The following is a 19,037-nucleotide window of genomic DNA, read 5'->3' as shown; positions in this document are numbered from 1 at the left end:
CAAACGGAAAACATTAAAAACTGAATCGTTACCATTGAAATCAATGGTAATCTTGACGGAAAGCTATGGTTTCTGTTTGCCTTTCTGTTGATGGGTTCCCCTGACGGAAAGGTCTGACTGAATCCATCAACGGAACCCAACGCTGATGTGAACAGGCCCTAATTAGTTTATTTTTTTTGTACATTACAAATGTTTGTTTGAGAAAAGACGCAGGTTACATATTATTTCGATAGATAGTGATAGAGATGACGGCAAGTGAATAACCAATACATAAATGCATTCTTTATATTTATTTTTCTGCCAGGTTTGCCTACCATCTAAGGCAATGGCAAATTGAAGGTACTGGTATCAGCAGTCACTTAAAAGCCCTGAATGATAAGCAGTCGTTACCCCTAAGAATTGTGTGCCAGCCAGCAGGACTTCCAGATAAGGTCAGGGTGCTACTACTCATCCCGTGCAGAGGCTTGCATCAGTTTTTTTTTTGTATTGTTGACAAAGACTTTATTGTATCTTAGATGACTATAGAAATGTATCCAAGTGACCAAGTAGCTGACTTGCGGGCAGAAGTAACCCATTGGTATGAAAACTTGCAGAAAGATCAGATGAACCAACAACCCCAACTTCAAGAATTTGGGCAGAGTAGTCGTAAAGGAGATTTTCCTGGTAAGTGGTGTGTCTTGTACTTTGTCTGCCGAAACGGCAAGTGAGCGTGTCACTGCTACGGACAGTGTAAGAGCAGGGGAGCGCTTACACTGTCCGTTATTGTCATTGCATAGGATTTTTTTTTTTTGGGGGAATTCTTTAATTTGAGTTAAAAATAATGTTTTCTTTTTCCTAATAAATTAGGTGGTTTAATGGGTCCCGTACGGATGATTTCATCAGGTCATGAACTTACAACAGATTATGATGAGAAGACCCTTCATGAGCTGGGATTTAAGGATATGCAGGTATTTCTAGGTTGAGAAGATAACTCGCAGCATTTGACATTTTTTATTTTTTTTCTGGACAAAGCCAAAAGAGATAAGTGGGCTTATAGTTTTGCAACACCTGAAGAGCCACAGATTGGAAATAACTGCGTTACATTGATGGGTAGTTACACCAGATTTATTTGCTCCTATGGAGTCTTGTTTATTCACCCACATGTCTTCAGTGATCCTGGTGGCATTTACTGACCGCATTTCTTCTGGGAAGACTTCTGCCAGTCCTCAGCTTTGGCATATGCACCACTTATTTTTGTTTTTGGAGCAGGAGGTGTATATTTGTTATTATCCTAAGGCCTCGTGCACACAAACATATTTTTTTTCCTCCCGTTAATACTGGCGTAAAAACGGGTCCTTTGGCACACGTATTCGATCCGTATTCCACCAGTATTTACAGACTCTTTTTCCATGCACTTATCGGCAGCCCCTTCTCTCTATCCATGCTGGAAAGAGAGAAGGGGCAGCCCTTCCGGGCAGAGTTTCCGCAGCGATTGAAAGTAAAAGAAGGTCATACGTACCGTTGGCTTGGTGACGCGTCCCTCTTTTGACATCCAGTCCGACCTCCCTGGATGACGCAGCAGTCCATGTCACCGCTGCAGCCTGTGATTGGCTGCAGCGGTCACATGGGATGAAACGTCATCCCGGGAGGCCGGACTGAGGAAGAAGCAGGTAAGTTAACTTTTAATACTATTAACTCCAGCGGTAGTCACTGTCCCGGGTGCTGAAAGAGTTACTGCCGATCCGTTAACTCTTTCAGCACCCTGGACAGTGACTATCCCCCGACGTCACCTAGCAACGCTCCCGTAACTACGGGTGCACACACGTAGCCACCCGTAATTACGAGAGCCCCATAGACTTCTATGGGCCTGCACGTGCCGTTATTACGGCCTGAAGTAGGACATGTTTCATATTTTAATGGCATGGGCACCTTCCCGTAAGCAAATGGGAAGGTACCCGTGGCCAATAGAAATCTATGGGCCCGTAATTACGGGCGTTTTTACGTTCGTGTGCATGAGGCCTAAATGTGTTCTTTGAGAAGATCTTTTTGTCACCACGCTACATTTAGTAAAAACATTATTTTGTTCTTTCATCAGATGGTATTTGTGTCTTTGGGTGCACCACGTCGAGAAAGAAAAGGAGAAGGTGTGCAGCTTCCTGCTTCATGTCTGCCGCCACCACAGAAGGAAAATATCCCCATGCTGCTTCTTCTACAAGAACCTCATCTCACCACGTTATTTGACCTGTTGGAAATGTTAGCTTCTTTCAAACCCCCCTCTGGGGAGATGGATTTAGAAGACATTGAAGTAAGACGGTGTATTTATCTTATAATGTTGATTATTACATTAACCCTTTAAGGACACTGCCTATTTTGGGCCTTCATGAAGCAGTCTTTTTTTATTTTTTATTATTATTGCATTGCAGCATTTTGGGAGGCATATTTTGTTTTTTTTCTGAATACATAGCATTATGAGGGCTTGCTTTTTTGCCAAACTAGTGTTTTTTCTTTTTAATGGCACCATATCGGGGTACATAAAATTTGGTGGGATGGGAAAAAAAAACAACCCAGCATTTGTGCCATTGACTTTGGGGATTTTTTTGTTTACTCTGTCTAGTCTTATAGTATAAATATCATATTAAAGTGGTTTTCCACGACCAGACAACTGATAACCTATCCACAGGATAGGTCATGAGTATATGATCTGTGCAGGTCCGGTACCCGCACCGATCAGCAGCTCAGTCTGCCTCCGGGCGCCGGATGTTTTGAACGGTATGCAGTAGTTGGAGCCGGAAGCAGATGGCACCGACCATGGCATAGCAGCTCTGCTCCTATTCACTTTCATTGGAACAGAGCTGCAGAAGTGCATCTCGGCCGCTATTCCATGACCGGATCCATCTGCTTCGGGCTCCAACTACTGCATACCGTTCAAAACATCCGGCGCTATGTGGATAGGTCATCAGTTGTCTGGTCCTGGAGAACCCCTTTAACCTTGCTCTACAGGTCTTTACAATTACGGCAGCAGCAACTAAATCTTTTTATATATTTAATTTTTTTTTTAAAACCTTTTTTATTTGATTTATTTTTTGTGTGTGTGTGTGTATATATATATATATATATATATATATATATATATATATATATTTATTTATTTATTTATTTTTACTCCCACTACGGGACTAGAATCTGCGATCCTATGATTGTTTTAATAATACATTGCAGTACTATTCCTGCACCGTCACTGTGCCATAATAGTGTGATGGTCTTTGTGAAGGGGTTAATAGACAAATATAATATCCTGGTTGAATTCAAACTCATGACCGTAATGCTAACCTCTGAGCCACCCTCTCTTTATATTAGGAAAGGTTTGCATTTGCTGATAGGATATATGTTTAGCTAAAGTGGTTTTCTGAGTCCTACTTACATTATAATAAATGACCCTTATAACCCTTGCTATTTACATTTTTATGCTTTTATATATTAGTCAGACATTTTTAGCAATACCATAAATTATGTATTTACCTTTATGGCTGTGCATACGAAGCTCTCATATGTCCTGATTACACGAAAGTTCTATTGAGTTGTGGATACTGTTGGATTATATCAAGTTTATTTATAGGACAATTTCACAGCTGGAGAAGATTATTTAATCTACTAATTTCATATATTTCTTGACGGCAGAGTGCAAGGTGTGAAGAACTGCATCTTCATGCTGAGAACCTTTCCAGGCGTGTCTGGGAGCTCCTGATGTTACTTCCTACCTGTCCCAATATGCTGCAGGCATTTCAGAATGTGTCTGAGGAGCAGGTGAGGGGACCACCGTACTGGGGATTGTGCAAGAATTCCCTTCACGCGCCATACAGTATCCAGTGTGATGGAGATGAGGCAAGACTATATGGCTGGATTCGCACATGGTGTATTTTTCCACATTAGATTTGGCAACAGCAAATCCGGCACAAAATGTACATGTTACATGCAGGTTTGATGTGAACTTGCTGTGGATTTACCTTTGCATTTCAAAGGGTAAAATCTGCAAGAAGTTTGCGGTATTTCTGCATCTAAATCCTCACAAAAGACGTGGGTATTGCGGCGGATGCGTTGTGGTCAAATCCCAGTGGGAAAACACGCCACATCATTGCTCTGCTTACAATTTTATTTTTATTTTTTTTAAGGGAAATGATGGACCTTGCTGGAAAGACTTGCTTCGAATAAAAAGCGCGCACAAGCTTTTGTATGCTCTTGAGATTATTGAAGCACTAGGAAAGCCAAACCGGAGGATAAGAAGAGAATCTACGGTAATTTACTAAAGTTGAATTTAATTATGGTTGTAAAACAATTAATTTATAAGAATATTGTCGAGTTTGGTTCACCAAATCTTTTCACAAACAGTGGTTGGGAATCACTAGTCGAAGACTTCCAGTCTATCCTTTGAGTCTTAAAAATTATCTGTTAATAGGAAGCAAGGTTGTCGCGATACCAGAATTTGGACTTTGATACCGATACTCCGTGTAGTATTGCGATACTCGATACCAAAACGATACTTCCATTTTCTGATGTAAGGCACGTGGTGTAATGAATTTTTAACCTCAATGTGCCTCACATTAATCGTAATTAACACGTTCCTCAGTCATAATGGACAACATTGGGTTAATGTGTGAGGTGCATGATTGGGTTAATTAATATTAATGTGAGGTTAAAAATTCATAATACCTCATGCTTCACATTAATAAGTGATATAAGGCAGTTTTTATTTTATGACAGCGTGAACATCATAAATGACGCTATAAATTTATTACGGTCGCGACGATACCAAATATGTGTATATTTTATGTATTGAGACTTATTTTAATGTTTATTGTAAAAAATATTTTGTTTTTTAAATTTTACATTACTTTCTTTGTTTTTTTTTTTAAACTTTATTTTTAAACCTTAATGTACTGGCATATATCTATCTATATGCCCGTACATTAGCCTGTGTACTGATAGTACACAGGCAGTTGTTAGGACTAACCTTAGTATGCCCTAACACAAGGAAATATGGTCAGACAGCCCTGGGGCCTTCAATGGACCCTGGGTTGTCTGCCCATATATGTTATGCCCCGCGATCACATCACAGGGATTCCCTGTGACACAATCCAAAGGGCACCTCCCCCTTCTCATTTACCCCCTAAACGCTGCGGTCAGCGTTGATCGCAGCATTCAAGGGAATAGCGGCAGAGATTCGAGGTTTCTCTGATCTTCGCTGTTAGAGCGGGGCTGCGCCTGTGTAATACAGCAATTGCCCCGCTCCTGACAATAAATGTGTTTGCGCGGTCAGCATAAAATAATATGGCCGTCGCTGCACTGATGAGCGGCGGCGCAGGCACTGGAGACAGAACATGGGGGTGTTTTGCAGTGCGCCCGCCATGTTTTGTCTTCAGTGCTGGCAGTCATTAGTGCAGCGCTGGTTGCATCACATCATGCTGACCGCGCGTGCACACTTGTCAGGAGCGGGGCAATGGCTGTATTACACAACCGCAGCCACACCCGAACTACAGTCATATGCTACTATACATAGCGTTGCGGCCACACATCTTCGTATCTAAATACATGAATTAACGATATTGAACAGTTTGAGGGTGCACGGTATTGAAACACTATCGAAGTATGATGCATCGTGCAACCCTAAGGGTATGTTCACACGGCTTATTTTCGGCTGTTTTTCGGGTCCGTAAACTGCCGAAAAATCGGTAGCAGAACGCCTCCAAACATCTGCCCATTGATTTCAATGGCAAAAGCGGCGTTCTGTTCCGATGGGCCGTTTTTTTCGCAGCCGTTTTTCAAAACGGGCGCGTAAAAAAACAGCCGCAAAAAGAAGTGCATGTCACTTCTTGGGCCGTTTTTTGGAGCCGTTTTTCATTGACTCTATATAGAAAAACAGCTCCAAAAACGGCCATAAAAAATGCAAGTTGCTAAAAAAGTCTGAAAATCAGGAGCGGTTTTCACTTGAAAACATCTCCGTATTTTTAGACGTTTTTGTGTGGACATACTCTAAGGGCGGATTTACACGAACGTGATATACGTCCGTGCAACGCGCGTGATTTTCACGCGTGTCGTAAGGACCTATGTTAGTCTATGGGGCCGTGCAGAACGTGATTTTTGCGCAGTATGAGTCCGTTGCGTAAAACTCACGACATGCCCTATATTTCTGCGTTGTTCGCGCATCACGCACCCATTGAAGTCAATGGGTGCGTGAAAATCACGCGCAGCACACGTAAGCACTTCCGTGGGATGCGCGTGATTCGCGCAACAGCAGTCAAAAGTATGTTTGCAAACAGAAAAGCACCACGTGCTTTTCTGTTGACAAACATCCAAACGAAGTGTCCTAATGATGGCGGCTGCGCGATTTTCGTGATGACACACGGAGCTGTTAAGTGCCTTTTACACGCTCGTGTAAATCCGCCCTTATAGGAAGAGTAACTTCATGCATGTTAATAAGATAACTTGCTTTCTATGCAGTTGTTCATAGTGTTTTTGGATGAACCTTCAGAATTTCTACACAAGGTTATTATGTAATACACATTACTTTTATATTATAGGGCAGCTATAGTGATTTGTATCCAGACTCTGATGACTCCAGTGAAGATCAGATTGAAAACAGTAAAAACACATGGAGCTGCAAGGTACAGTTTAACTGATAACGATAGTTGTAAAATACTCTGATATACTCAATAAATCAACATTTTTATTTTTTTTGCTTTTAAAGCTGTCAAAGCAATTTGAAAGTAAGCCGGTTATTTTTGAAACACATTGGGGCAGATCCACTATTCAAAATGCGCTAGAATTCTAACGTACATGCTGTGCGCCTTATTTATTATCTGTATTATAAGGGGCATGGCTTAGCAAGAAAAGGGTGTGGTCTGTCAGGAAGGGCGTGGCTTAAAATGCGACCTTGCACACCAAAATTTTGCTGCAAAAACTAGCGTAACCTAAGCCAACCCAAGAAGTGGTATAAGGAAGAAAAGTGTCTAGCATATCTAGCTAATTGTGCTAAATTTATCATACAACATACTTCACTTTGATAAATTTGACGCATTTTCTGACTGCTTTGTCTAAGTTTACACTGTTAGGATTGCAGTTTTGATTCAGTTTTTTTTTTTTCCGTTTTTGACTCGTCCCCAGTTCTTATAACCTCCTAACAAACGTTGTTTGAGCAGAACGTCCGCATATGCGCCAAGAAAGCTCCTGGCACATACACCACACGTATATTAAGGGCCCCATTGACCTGACATATGCCAAAAGCGTGTCCTTTTGGCATACGTCGGGGAGATATGTGTTTGACATCCCCTTTTATTTTTTTTACAGTATGGAATAGCGTAACGCGCTCCCATACAGAGGCATCCAGTAAAAAAATAAAGTTACTTTATTATCAATTAGGTTAGCACGCTCAGAATGCTGGATAAGTCCTTTTCTTTGACTTGATTCGCTACGTATTCTTAGTTTGTTGCTGCAGGGGGTCTACAACAGCTGATTGAAATATTTAATTCTGGGATTCTGGAGCCGAAGGAGCAAGAGTCTTGGACTGTGGTGAGTTTTCTTTTATTTCTAACATATTTGATATTGGCCCGATCTGGCCCTCCGCCATGCCTGCCAGCCATATTAGAAAATGATCCTCATGTCTGGTGTGTTTATGATCTCAACAGTATTGAAACCTCTTAAGTTTAGTAGTTTGTGTAAAAATCATAATAAAATCAAATGCAATGTGAACATCATTTAGACCTGTGAATGAAGCAGTAGCTTGCGAGTCCTATTACGGAATGATGTCCGTATTCCATATTTGATACAAATTAAAATTGCCTTTTGTTTATGCTTCAATTAGTATTCATTCCATCTGTGTCTCTACAGTGGCAGCTGGACTGTTTAGCGTGTTTGCTCAAGTTGATCTGTCAGTTTGCTGTGGACCCAACAGATCTGGATCTGGCATATCATGACGTCTTTGCTTGGTCGGGGATAGCGGAGAGCCACAGAAAAAGAGCATGGCCTGGCAAATCGAGAAAATCGACTTCAGATCACTCAAAGGGCCTTCATATACCACGTTTAACAGAGGTACATCTATGTTTGCAGTTTGTGTATAATGTCACTGTATAATCCATTTCATTTTGTATTCTACAATTGCAATTCAATTTCTGAGGCAATGGCCACAACCGTTTTCCTATTACATAAAATATACGCAAATAACACACCACTGTAAGGGTATGTTCACACGCTTTTGATTTCAATGGCCAGATGTTTGTAGGTATTCAGCTTCTGTTTTTTCAGCCGTTTTTTTCTAGGCTTAAACGTCCCAAAATACGCCTGAAAACGCTGCGTGTGAACATACCCTAATTCATGTAATGCAGTGCTGGACAAATCCCACTTGCTATGGCGCATAAAAAAAAAAATCACAGTTGGCGACCAGGACATTTTTTTAGCTGAGCTGAATGGTCACCTACAAAGGCGGCAGCCTTTAGGGGGAGCTTGCTGCAATTTTATTTTTAGTGCTTCCGTTGACTTTAATGGGAGCTGTATACGTTTTGCATTGACTTCCCCCTAGTGGTGGTTGCAGACTGTTGGAATGTTGGAATTTATATTTGTGTACGTGTACAGATTTAGAGCTCTGTATCAGAAAATCAATCACCTAATAAATATATATGTATATGTGTGTGTGTGTATATATTAACAGGGTTTTGGTCGTACTTTGGCCCTATTTACAGTAAATTAAATAATACAGGCCCTCCACTGACACTGTTTATGTGGGTCAGTCTGCTGGTACTATTGTATATGAGAGGCACACTGATACTTTTAATGAGTGCAATCTAGGACATGGCCGGCATTTAAGGGCGAGATTTAACTATTAAAAAATTAATAATTTGCTAATAGAATGGAAAAAAAGGTGTGGAGTCCGCCTTTACTCGTACCAGGAGATACTACATGGGGGTGGGCTGTATGTCGTCATTAAAGGACGTTTCCCACCAAGGGGCAAATACTTTTTTGAGTGAAAAAAAAGTGTTTTTATTTTATGGGTCTTCAAATTTGACTAGATTCATGTTGTCAGTGACATTTTTACAGCTCTGGAAATCTTAAGCCTTTGGCTGTGTACGCTAGTTATTACACCTCCTGTAACTCGGATTACTCTGTTTGCAGTCACTTGTTTGTTAAGAAAAATTGAGGAAATAGAAAAACGACACATTTATTGTTAATTCATCTGGTCTAAAATTTTCTGGTGTATTTTATTTGATTTCCACTTACACAATTATTTGTAAAGCCCTGGTTTCTTCTGCTTTTTGTCTCCCTGAAGGTCTTTCTGGTCCTTGTCCAAGGAACTTGTTTAATTCAGCGCTTAATGTCCGTTGCTTATACCTATGATAATTTAGCCCAGCGGTAAGTATAGTGGTTATATAAATGGCACATACTGAAACGCTGGTTTTGAGAGTTTCTTTATTCACTACATACTATGACATTTTCTTGCAGGGTATTAAAGGCACAGTCTGACCATCGTTCGAGGCATGAAGGTGAGTAGTCAATTGATGAACTGTTTATTGTCATTAGTTTACATTTATCTGCAGAGTTTTAAGACGCTATATTTGATCGTTGGGGGGGACCACTGTTGATGAGCAGAATGAAATGACCACAGCCCCTAAAGGGTTATTCCTATCTTCGACTTTAATGGCATATCCACACACGTGCTGGTACCAGAATTGGGGCCCCCAGTGATCAGACGTTTATCACCTATCCTGTGGATAGTTGATACAGGTCTATTATGGGAATACCCCTTTAAGTTCTGGAAAACCATTTCAATATTTCTGTCCTGTTTTGTATGGTTTCTTGTTTACCCCAATGGGCAGCCATAGACAGTTGATTGTCAGTGGATTCCTTTACAATTGTCAGGATCCACATGACAAAAGTTTACAGTCTATCCATAGTCTTAAGCTTTGTTCTATTAGGTTACGGGTTTTGTGCTTTATTTCCAGGAAGTATGTGACATTTGTGTGTTCTCTGTATTACAATAATTACAATCCCTGCTTGTTTGTTATTAGAATCATTCGGATTTCGTTATCGGCATTGTGAATTGCTGCTCAATAGTTTTCTGTTTTACTCCCGACAGTTACACATTATTCAATGTGGCTTTTGGTCAGCTGGGCCCATTGCTGTTCTGTGGTGAAATCGAGCCTTGCAGACAGTGACAATTTACAAGATTGGCTTAAAAAATTAACTCTTCTTATTCCTGAGGTAAGAACTTTTTTTATTTTTTTTATTTAAATTGCGGTTTCAGGGTTTTCAAGATTCAATTTTACAAATAACGCCCCCCTCAAAAAACAAAAAAAAAACCTCCACAATCATTAACCTTGTGTACTGTTCTTTCAAAAGTCCCATCAGTTACAAGAAGAGTTCAGGTTTTCTCTGGGTTGCCACTAAAAAGAGGCAGAACATAAATAACGTACTCATGCGTGGTATGATAAAATAATCAGACAATGTCTCCGTTCCCCTATATGTCTCCCCAAAAAGTTAGAGCATTTAACAGAGGTGTGGATAGAGACTCTGCCAGGCCCAAGGTGCAAGACACTCTGAAGATGGTCAGGTATAACCCATTAACGCAGGCCCATTCGATAGCTCAGCAAATCCCTAGATGCCAAGACAGGGGGATCAATCCATTGTGTCCATGGTTTGTTTTAAAGGGTGATGAACCACGGTCACCACCAACACATCATTTATTTCTGGCTCCCCCACTCGTGTACACTCACTGCTCCAAATTCAATAGATAATTTTATTTGATCAATAAATTCCCTTACCGATGGGCCACCGTCATCCAGCCAATATTGTGCTATCAGTATTGGTGCCCTCTAAAGCATCCATTCTTCTGCAATTTTGCCAAGATCAGTAGTTGCCAAATCCTCCATTTAGCCCAAGATACAGACAAACCGAGGTTAAATGACCGACTGAATATACCTTGTTTATTATGTCTAGCACTCCCTTCCAAAACCTTTTGTATATTTGGGCAGGTCCACAACATGTACCTGCACATGAGTCACATAAGTCAGTGGATTTTGACTTGCACTTTGGGCAGAGTGAGTCAGCGCGTACCCCTATAATCAAACAAGAATTTCGTTGTTTTATACACTCTATGAAGCAAGTATAAATGCGACAGTTGCTGTGCCTCACTGAGGGAGAACTTTTGTATCATCTTGAGAATTTCCTGCCAATGGCCTCCTTAATAGACCCAATATCCTCCACCCACTTTTCATTACTCCGTGCAGGATATTTAGCTAGTATTATGTCCAGCAAAAATGTATATAGCACACAAGGGGTGTTCAGGTGTTGCTGTAATAGCACCTCTGGGGATCGCCTATGTCCTCACGCCACCCGTTTAGCTGTTGGAGCTTGGCTGCCAAATGTGCCCACGGATTAGGCACTGCCAAGCCTTCCACGTCTCTTCCCCTATGAAGTGTTTCAAGCTTAACAGGAGCTGAGCGTCTGTGTTAAATCACTTCCCTGAGTGGGATCTATTTTGGTGAATTATGTAACTATATAACCCCCCAGATCATTTTAATTAAATTTGATCTGCCCATACAGAGACAACAGAAGTTTAGACCACGTATTCAATTTCTGTTTTAAATGATTAAGGATTGGAGTCCGATTCAGCCTTCCAAAATAATTACGCCTAAATATTGACATAGAGTTGATGTTAGAAAACTTAAAGGGGTTTTCCCCATTTCCCAGAGGTGGGACCCGCATCGATCTGACATATCCTGTGGATTCAAAGTTTAAATTTTCCTTCTAGTAGATTTTACCTTTAGTTTTTTTACATTTCAAAATCTGTTAATATACTGCTCAAATATTTAAAATTAGATCAGACCCTCGTCTAACCCACTTGACACCCCACCCTCCACTAACTAAATATTAAAGGGGTATTCTACATTCATTCCCTGCTTGATGGGGTAGACGCCTCACCTGGCGGGACGCAGGTCGTGTGAACCCTGTTCTCGAGAAGTGCAGGTACCAGGGCTGGGACCCACATTTATGGCATATCTTGTGGATAGGCCAGAAATGTGTAATGTAGGAAAAACCCATTATAGTTAATTCAATACTTTTAAAAACAATTGTTACAAATTGTTTGCAAGAATAAATGTGATTTATAATTACCATGGATTAATTCTGTTTATCGATGTACAGCTTTCTGTGAGACTTCTCTCCTCTTGTGTAAAAGTTTAAGGTTCTGTATTTGATAAATGCTTGAACTGTAAGGCTGGGTTCACACGACTTATTTTCAGGCGTAAACGAGGCGTATTATGCCTCGATTTACGCCTGAAAATAGGGCTCCAATACGTTGGCAAACATCTGCCCATTCATTTGAATGGGTTTGCTGACGTACTGTGCCGACGACCTGTCATTTACGCGTCGTCGTTTGACAGCTGTCAAGTGACTGCCTCGTCAAAGAAGTGCAGGACACTTCTTTGGACGTAATTTGAGCCGTTTTTCATTGAATTCAATGAAGAAGAGCTCAAATTTACATCCGTCAGACGCCTCGCATAATGCGAGGAGGAGCAATTACGTCTGAAACAACGCAGCTGTTTTCTCCTGAAAACAGTCTGTAATTTCAGACGTAAAAGGCAGCTAGCGTGTGCACATACCCATACTGTTGTTTTCGCATTGTGGATGTGGATCAGTCATAGACCGGTAATCACTTAGAAGCGAAAATAATTTCATGCTTTCCTTGTTGCCCTGGTTATTTACAATCATTTCAGTCCGTGCTGATCTGCAATCGAAGGATATCGTTTTTCTTTTATTGCCTAAAATACTTTTTTCCATTGCTAGAAATTAGTCATTAAACAAGATTTTGAAGTCTTTTAAAATCTTTAAACTTTTTCTTTCCCCCTGTTTTGTTTTTGTATTCTAGACTGCAGTACGTCATGAATCATGCAATGGTCTGTACAAACTGTCCCTTTCTGGTCTGGATGGTGGTGATTCGATAAATAGATCCTTTTTGCTTCTGGCTGCGTCAACATTGTTAAAATTTCTTCCTGATGCTCAAGCACTAAAGCCTATTTGGGTAAGTTATGTAGTTATGATGGTAATTATCGTTATTTTAACTATTCAAGGACTGATCTAAATGTTCTGCAGAAATGAATGTTACTTGACCTGTTTCACTTCACCTGACAGGATAAATAAACAGGACCATTACATTTATTACCTATTCATAACTAAAAAATTGCAATCCTTATAATTTGTATTGCATAAATTCGTAGTACACGTGCATATATTGTAGTATATCGTATTCCAGCAGCCTGTAGTTCCTTTTTCCCCCTGCCTGCAATATCTCTAAATGTTCAGAAAAGAGTAAATGGACAGGGAGGTGGGAGATGCAGCTGGAGTTTCTCACCCAGAGTACAGGCAGAACCCGCCATGTCCGTTATAATGGAGAGGGTAAAATGTGTATTAAAGGGGTTGTCTCAGACAACACCATTCATATAGGAGCTGTTGCGGTGTCCAGGCAAATAGCTGCTATTTCTGTATGAAGCGACAACCATCAAAGTCTAGTATTGCAAGGTTAATGGCTCATGGAGTGGGGTCCCAAGTGGAACCACCTCTTAGTTGTCTATTTGTCGTAAAAGAGCATATGGCCAGGGGTCGTTTTCAGGAGACAACCCCTTTTAAAGAATATCTGTGCTTTCTCCAAGCTTTTGATATGTTAGAGACATATCAAAAGTTTGGATCGGTGGGGTTCCAGGTGCTGAGACCCCCAGCCCCTGAAACTAAAGTGCAGAAGTGCTCAGCTGAGTGCCCTGCGCCTTCAGCTGTGATAAGCGCTCCCAGACAGGGTAAAGATGGCTCAGATAGACGTTATATTTGAGCTGACTTCTGCCTAACAAGGAGCGTTGATTACAGCCAACGGTGCTGGGCGCTTAGATGTGCGCTTCTGCACATTCAGTTCAGCGACTGTGAGGCTGGGTTCACACGACCTATTTTCAGACGTAAATGAGGCATATTATGCCTCGTTTTACGTCTCAAAATAGGGCTCCAATACGTCGGCAAACATCTGCCCATTCATTTGAATGGGTTTGCCAACGTACTGTGCAGACGACCTGTCATTTACGCGTCGTCGTTTGACAGCTGTCAAACGACGACGACGCGTAAATTGACTGCCTCGGCAAAGAAGTGCAGGACACTTCTTTGCAACGTAATTTGAGCCGTTCTTCATTGAAGTCAATGAAGAGCAGCTCAAGATTACGGGCGTCAAAGACGCCTCGCATTAATGCGAGGAGGAGCTTTTACGTCTGAAACGACGCAGCAGTTTTCTCCTGAAAACAGTCTGTCTTTTCAGACGTAAAAGACAGTTCTCGTGTGCACATACCCTGAGGGTCTCCGCACTCGGACCCCCACGCATTTAAACTTCTGATGTGTCTCTGACATACCAAACGTTTGCAGAAAGTGCAAAGAGAAACCAGACGAGGGAAGGAAAAAGACCTGAAATATGCAGGTCAGACACATTTCTCTTGCCACTTTATCTAATGTACATTTACAGCTTCCTAAGAAATGAGTGTAACTAACTTTTTACAACAATAGGTACACTTTAAATTGGGATTTTGTGGGAAAATTCTCAGGACTAGAATTGAGAAGTGCTGATCAAGCGGTTTCTGTTCTGTTTGCATTAGTATTTAAAGGGGTTTACCCATCAGTGACATTTATGGCATATCCATAGGATTTGTCATAAATGTCAGATACATGGGGGTCCTACACCGATCTCTAGAACAGGGTTCCCAAAACCCTGTTCTACCCTTCTCTTTTTTTCGCTGCGACTTGTAATTTCCGACGATATAAGTAGAAAACAGCGTAGCTCGCGTGGATGGGCCATAACTGTCCCTGATGGGAAAACCTATCCATTATTATTAGTATTCAGACAACACTATAATGTTGATGTGGAAGTATATGGCTATTGGCATAATGGTTTTTATTTTTTTATGAATATTAATAGGTTGAAGACTATGAGGAGGAAACTATTCTACGACCTGGATGTAAAGAATATTTTTGGTTACTGTGTAAACTGATTGATAACATCCATGTCAAAGATGCCAGCCAGGTATTTTCTGTAACAAAGTTTATTTTTTGTGTTTGAAAAACGGTATAAAAAGTTGAAAAGTGAATACATTGCACGATATACAGAAAATACAGTGATCGTATTCCAAAATGATTAGTTGTACTAATTCGGCAAAACCTTGTGTCTTCATGCTTCAGAAAGCTATGATGCCTATTTAAAATAACTGATCCAAGAGCAATTGAAATGGTAATACTGGGTGCATATGGTTTTCAGTCTTGTATACAGAACGCACTTTTTTATGGTCACCTGATTTGGTGCCAGAATTTGGCTTTTTCCATAACACCCATAGAGTTCAATGGAGAGGGCCGTGCACAAGCCTGGCCACTTCATTAATTTAAGGGGCACCTGATACTCTATTTTAGGGCACTAACCCACCAGCATGTTATACTACTAGGGTTTAGCGTCCTAAACAAGCCCCTCTCAAAACTGTCCATTTTAAGCATGGTCTAAAAATAAGTTGTTAGGCCCTGTTCACACGGCGTGTATTTGCCACGTATTTTGGCGCGTTGTACGCACCGAAATACACGTCAAACCGCTCAATTATGCGCGCTGTTAGTACATAATACACGTTTTTTGTTTTTTTTTAGGTGAGGGTATTTAAAAAAACACATTGCGTAAAAAAAAAAAAGTGTTAGGTAATTTCTTTGGCGCGTGAAGCGCCAAATGTTCCCATAGTCAAAGGGAGTACTAAATACCCTGTAAAAAAAAACGACAAAAACTCCTGTATTTTAAAAAGTGCCCTTCAAAAACGCTAGCGTATTTAACTTATTTACACGGCGTATTGTTTGAGCGCCGTGTGAACGTGCCCTTGCAGCGCGCTCTGTTTGCACATGATCGGTGAAGCCTTGAGACGAGTCCAGCAGCATCCTGTGCGGAGATGAAGCAGAAGGCATATAACTTGCTTCGCTAGGCAGGCACCAGATGTCGCTGGACTTGTCTCCGGACTCTTCACCGGTAATGTACAGACAGTGCGCTGTATTATAGTGCAACGTCTGTTTAGAGAGATTGCTTAAATTGACTGTTTTAAGAGGGGCATTTTTAAGGTGCTTTCCTAGTGCCAGTGCCATTTCATTCTCTTGATTGTCCACCAGCACCCGATTGGACATTGGTGATATATCCTAGCGATGTGTCACTAATGTCTGTTATGAGCCAACCCCTTTAAATAAGAATTTATAGCCTGGCCTTGTAGCCTCATGACTTAAACTGATCTGGTAAAATTCTGCTTGGACGATGACCACACAAAAGCCACTGTTGGTGTGTACGGGAATGGACTGCTCTAACCTTCTGCTGTGTTCAGAGACCATGGTACTAATTTCTTTTTTGCATTTTGATCCTAGACAACGTTGCTTGATTTAGATGCACTAGCACGACACTTGGCTGACTGCATTCGCAGGTAGGGTTTTCTGTCATTACCTTTTTTTTTTTTTCCTTATAGGGTATCGTAAAGCTTTTTCATTGTGTAATAAAAAGTTGTACAATTATGTCATGTTACTTCAGAGTTTGTATCAATTTATTTTTAGCTTTCAAGCTCTTTGCTTGGAGGCATTGAATAGTAAACGTCATTGTTTGCTTTCAAAGAATAGCCATCACGGCATCTAAATGGTTAGATGGAGGGAGTGGGCTTACTTTGTCACCCATTCAGCACCCCTTCCATTGCAGCTGGGGGATTAAAAAGGCTCCCAGTTCTGCCATCTCTGTAGGTCTTTTAGTCCCTAAATAAAGCAGCTTAAAAAAAAAGTTAAATAAAATATAAAAAATTAAGAAAAAATCCAAAGGAAAAACACAGTGAACGGCGGACTAGTGTGTTTTGATTTTTATAATTTTATCATCCCCTGCCTCCCAAAAGAAGGAATAGAAGTCCAATATACCCCAGAATGTTACTAATGAAATTTACAACTCCTTACACAAAAAACAAGCCCTCATGAAGCTCAGGCGACAGAAAAATATTTATGGCTCTTGGAATGCGGTGACACAAAAACAATTTTTTTTTTTGTATTGTGCAAAATTAGTGAAACATTAAATCACTTTATTCTGGGGGTCAACATGTTATTTATACCACACTGTGAACGCTGTAAATGCAAAACTCCAAAATAATGGCGGATTTTCCGTTGATGAAAAACTAAAAAGGTTTGGCCCTTGGCGCGCAGTGATGAAAAAAATAGACGTGTCCACAAGGCCTGTAATAGCGGTGTCCTTTAAAGGGGTTAAAAACCTTGCCCAGTTGAAGGCTCTAGAAGTTATTGGATTGTTTCGTTTTTTTTTTTCTTCTTTATAGCCGAGAAATCCTGGATTATCAGGATGGTAATGTGGAAGACGATGGAATGACAGGACTCCTGAGATTGGCCACCAGTGTCATCAAACATAAACCGCCTTTCAAATTCTCACGAGAAGGACAGGTGGGGTTAATTATAAATGCTGCTGATTATTAATAAGGAATACTTGACTTTGTCTAAGATGTAACAGGGTTTTTGTTCTTTTTTTTTTCCCCAGGAGTTTCTTAGAGATGTTTTTAACCTCCTGTTCATGTTACCGAGTTTAAAGGACCGGTTGCAGCCCAAATGTAAATCTCATTCTTCCCGGGCAGCTGCATATGACCTCTTAGTGGAAATGGTGAAAGGCTCCGTGGAGAACTACAGGCTGTTACACAATTGGGTAATGGCACAGCACATGCAGTGTAAGAGTCACAGTATTTCAAATGCTTTAATGTCTCCTAGGTTTCTTTTTTATTTTTTGCTACCACTTTATGACCGTAATGTTTTCACCTAAAGTTTTTTGCGTAATGAACACTTATTTATTTTAATCGGTTAAAGAGGATTTGTCACCAGAATTGACATTACAAACTGCGTACATTATTAAATAGATCTCTAGAAACCCCCTGCACATCACGTTTATTGCACTACGTTTGGCATATACGATTGGAAAAGCTCCCTGCGAATACGTTAAACGCAGGCTGTGACGGATGCCCTAACCGTTGCATCTGTCACCAGAAACGATAATGGTATTTATTAAACAGATACGTCATGAAATTGGGGACAGGAGAGACAGACGCCCCCTCTTAAACGGATACTATTATAGTCTATGGGTGACAAGTGCCACTATTGGTCATCCGTTTAATGTTTCCGTCACCCATAGACTCTAATGCTGTACGTTTAACGTATGCGTCAAAGTCCATTAAAAAGCCCATGATGTATATGTTGTGCAGATACATCACCCATAGGCTTCCATGTTAAACAAAAGTATACCATGAGGTATTTTTTTTATTTTAAGAATTTGCGTTGAATGGAATAGCGTAGTCTCCTTTAAAAAAATATATAAATAACTAAAAGGTATACAGGGGCCAAAATGACACACTTTTGACCTCCTCGGGCTAGTGGAGCCCTATGTACACATTTAGCTTGTATGCTGAAAGCTAAATGTACAGAATAATTGTAATGTGAAGGGGGCCTTAGACCCGATGAGGCTCGCTTACTTACTTTGAAAATCCATGTCAGAATGTCTGTCTAAACCTCTTTGAAAGTTTTCCCATCTGATGTTAAAAGCTAGTCCAGCTAAATCGGGGTTCCCTGAAGCCCCGGTTGCCTTGAAGCCTGGTCAGGGGTTCCTCAGAACAAAGAAGTAAGAAGAGCTGTTAGGAATGGACGACTTTCATCCTGCTAAAAACGAAACTATATCCGGCCTCCTAGTGCTGACCAGCTCCTTTTCAGTGTCCCACCTTCCCGGCTACTGCTGAAATCTCACCCGTGCTCATTACAAAGTCACTGCAGATTCATGGAGACCGCAGCTTGTATTAAGCATTTGTAAGATTTCAACAGCAGTAGGGGTGGAGAGGCACTGATACAATGGAGTGATGGAGTTTGACTTTAGCTCATGAATATACCACACTCGTGAGCTCTTTGGTATGTTTTTTGCAGGCAGAAAATTCTGCTCCGGTTATTTGAAGGGGTCTTGC

The 19,037-nt window shown here is 40.8% G+C and overlaps 1 protein-coding gene across 2 annotated transcripts in view; it reads left to right on the top strand.

Moving 5' to 3' along the window:
• USP34 (ubiquitin specific peptidase 34) overlaps positions 1–19,037 on the top strand; it is a 133,917-nt gene that overhangs the window by 58,692 nt on the left and 56,188 nt on the right. For both annotated transcript variants that reach the window (XM_075863007.1, XM_075863006.1), the window contains 17 exons: positions 305–431; positions 516–663; positions 847–947; positions 2,075–2,284; positions 3,658–3,783; positions 4,149–4,271; positions 6,555–6,638; positions 7,456–7,542; positions 7,861–8,061; positions 9,293–9,375; positions 9,466–9,506; positions 10,100–10,224; positions 12,890–13,042; positions 14,966–15,070; positions 16,426–16,481; positions 17,364–17,484; positions 17,579–17,762. In XM_075863007.1, the coding sequence (XP_075719122.1) occupies positions 305–431; positions 516–663; positions 847–947; positions 2,075–2,284; positions 3,658–3,783; positions 4,149–4,271; positions 6,555–6,638; positions 7,456–7,542; positions 7,861–8,061; positions 9,293–9,375; positions 9,466–9,506; positions 10,100–10,224; positions 12,890–13,042; positions 14,966–15,070; positions 16,426–16,481; positions 17,364–17,484; positions 17,579–17,762 (2,075 nt within the window). The remainder of the gene's footprint in view (positions 1–304; positions 432–515; positions 664–846; positions 948–2,074; positions 2,285–3,657; positions 3,784–4,148; positions 4,272–6,554; positions 6,639–7,455; positions 7,543–7,860; positions 8,062–9,292; positions 9,376–9,465; positions 9,507–10,099; positions 10,225–12,889; positions 13,043–14,965; positions 15,071–16,425; positions 16,482–17,363; positions 17,485–17,578; positions 17,763–19,037) is intronic.

Source organism: Rhinoderma darwinii, chromosome 4 (genome assembly GCF_050947455.1).
Source record: "Rhinoderma darwinii isolate aRhiDar2 chromosome 4, aRhiDar2.hap1, whole genome shotgun sequence".
In the NCBI taxonomy this organism is placed as follows: Eukaryota; Metazoa; Chordata; class Amphibia; order Anura; family Rhinodermatidae; genus Rhinoderma; species Rhinoderma darwinii.
Note: the sequence above shows the minus strand (reverse complement) of the source record. Positions and strands in the feature narration are given on the sequence as shown.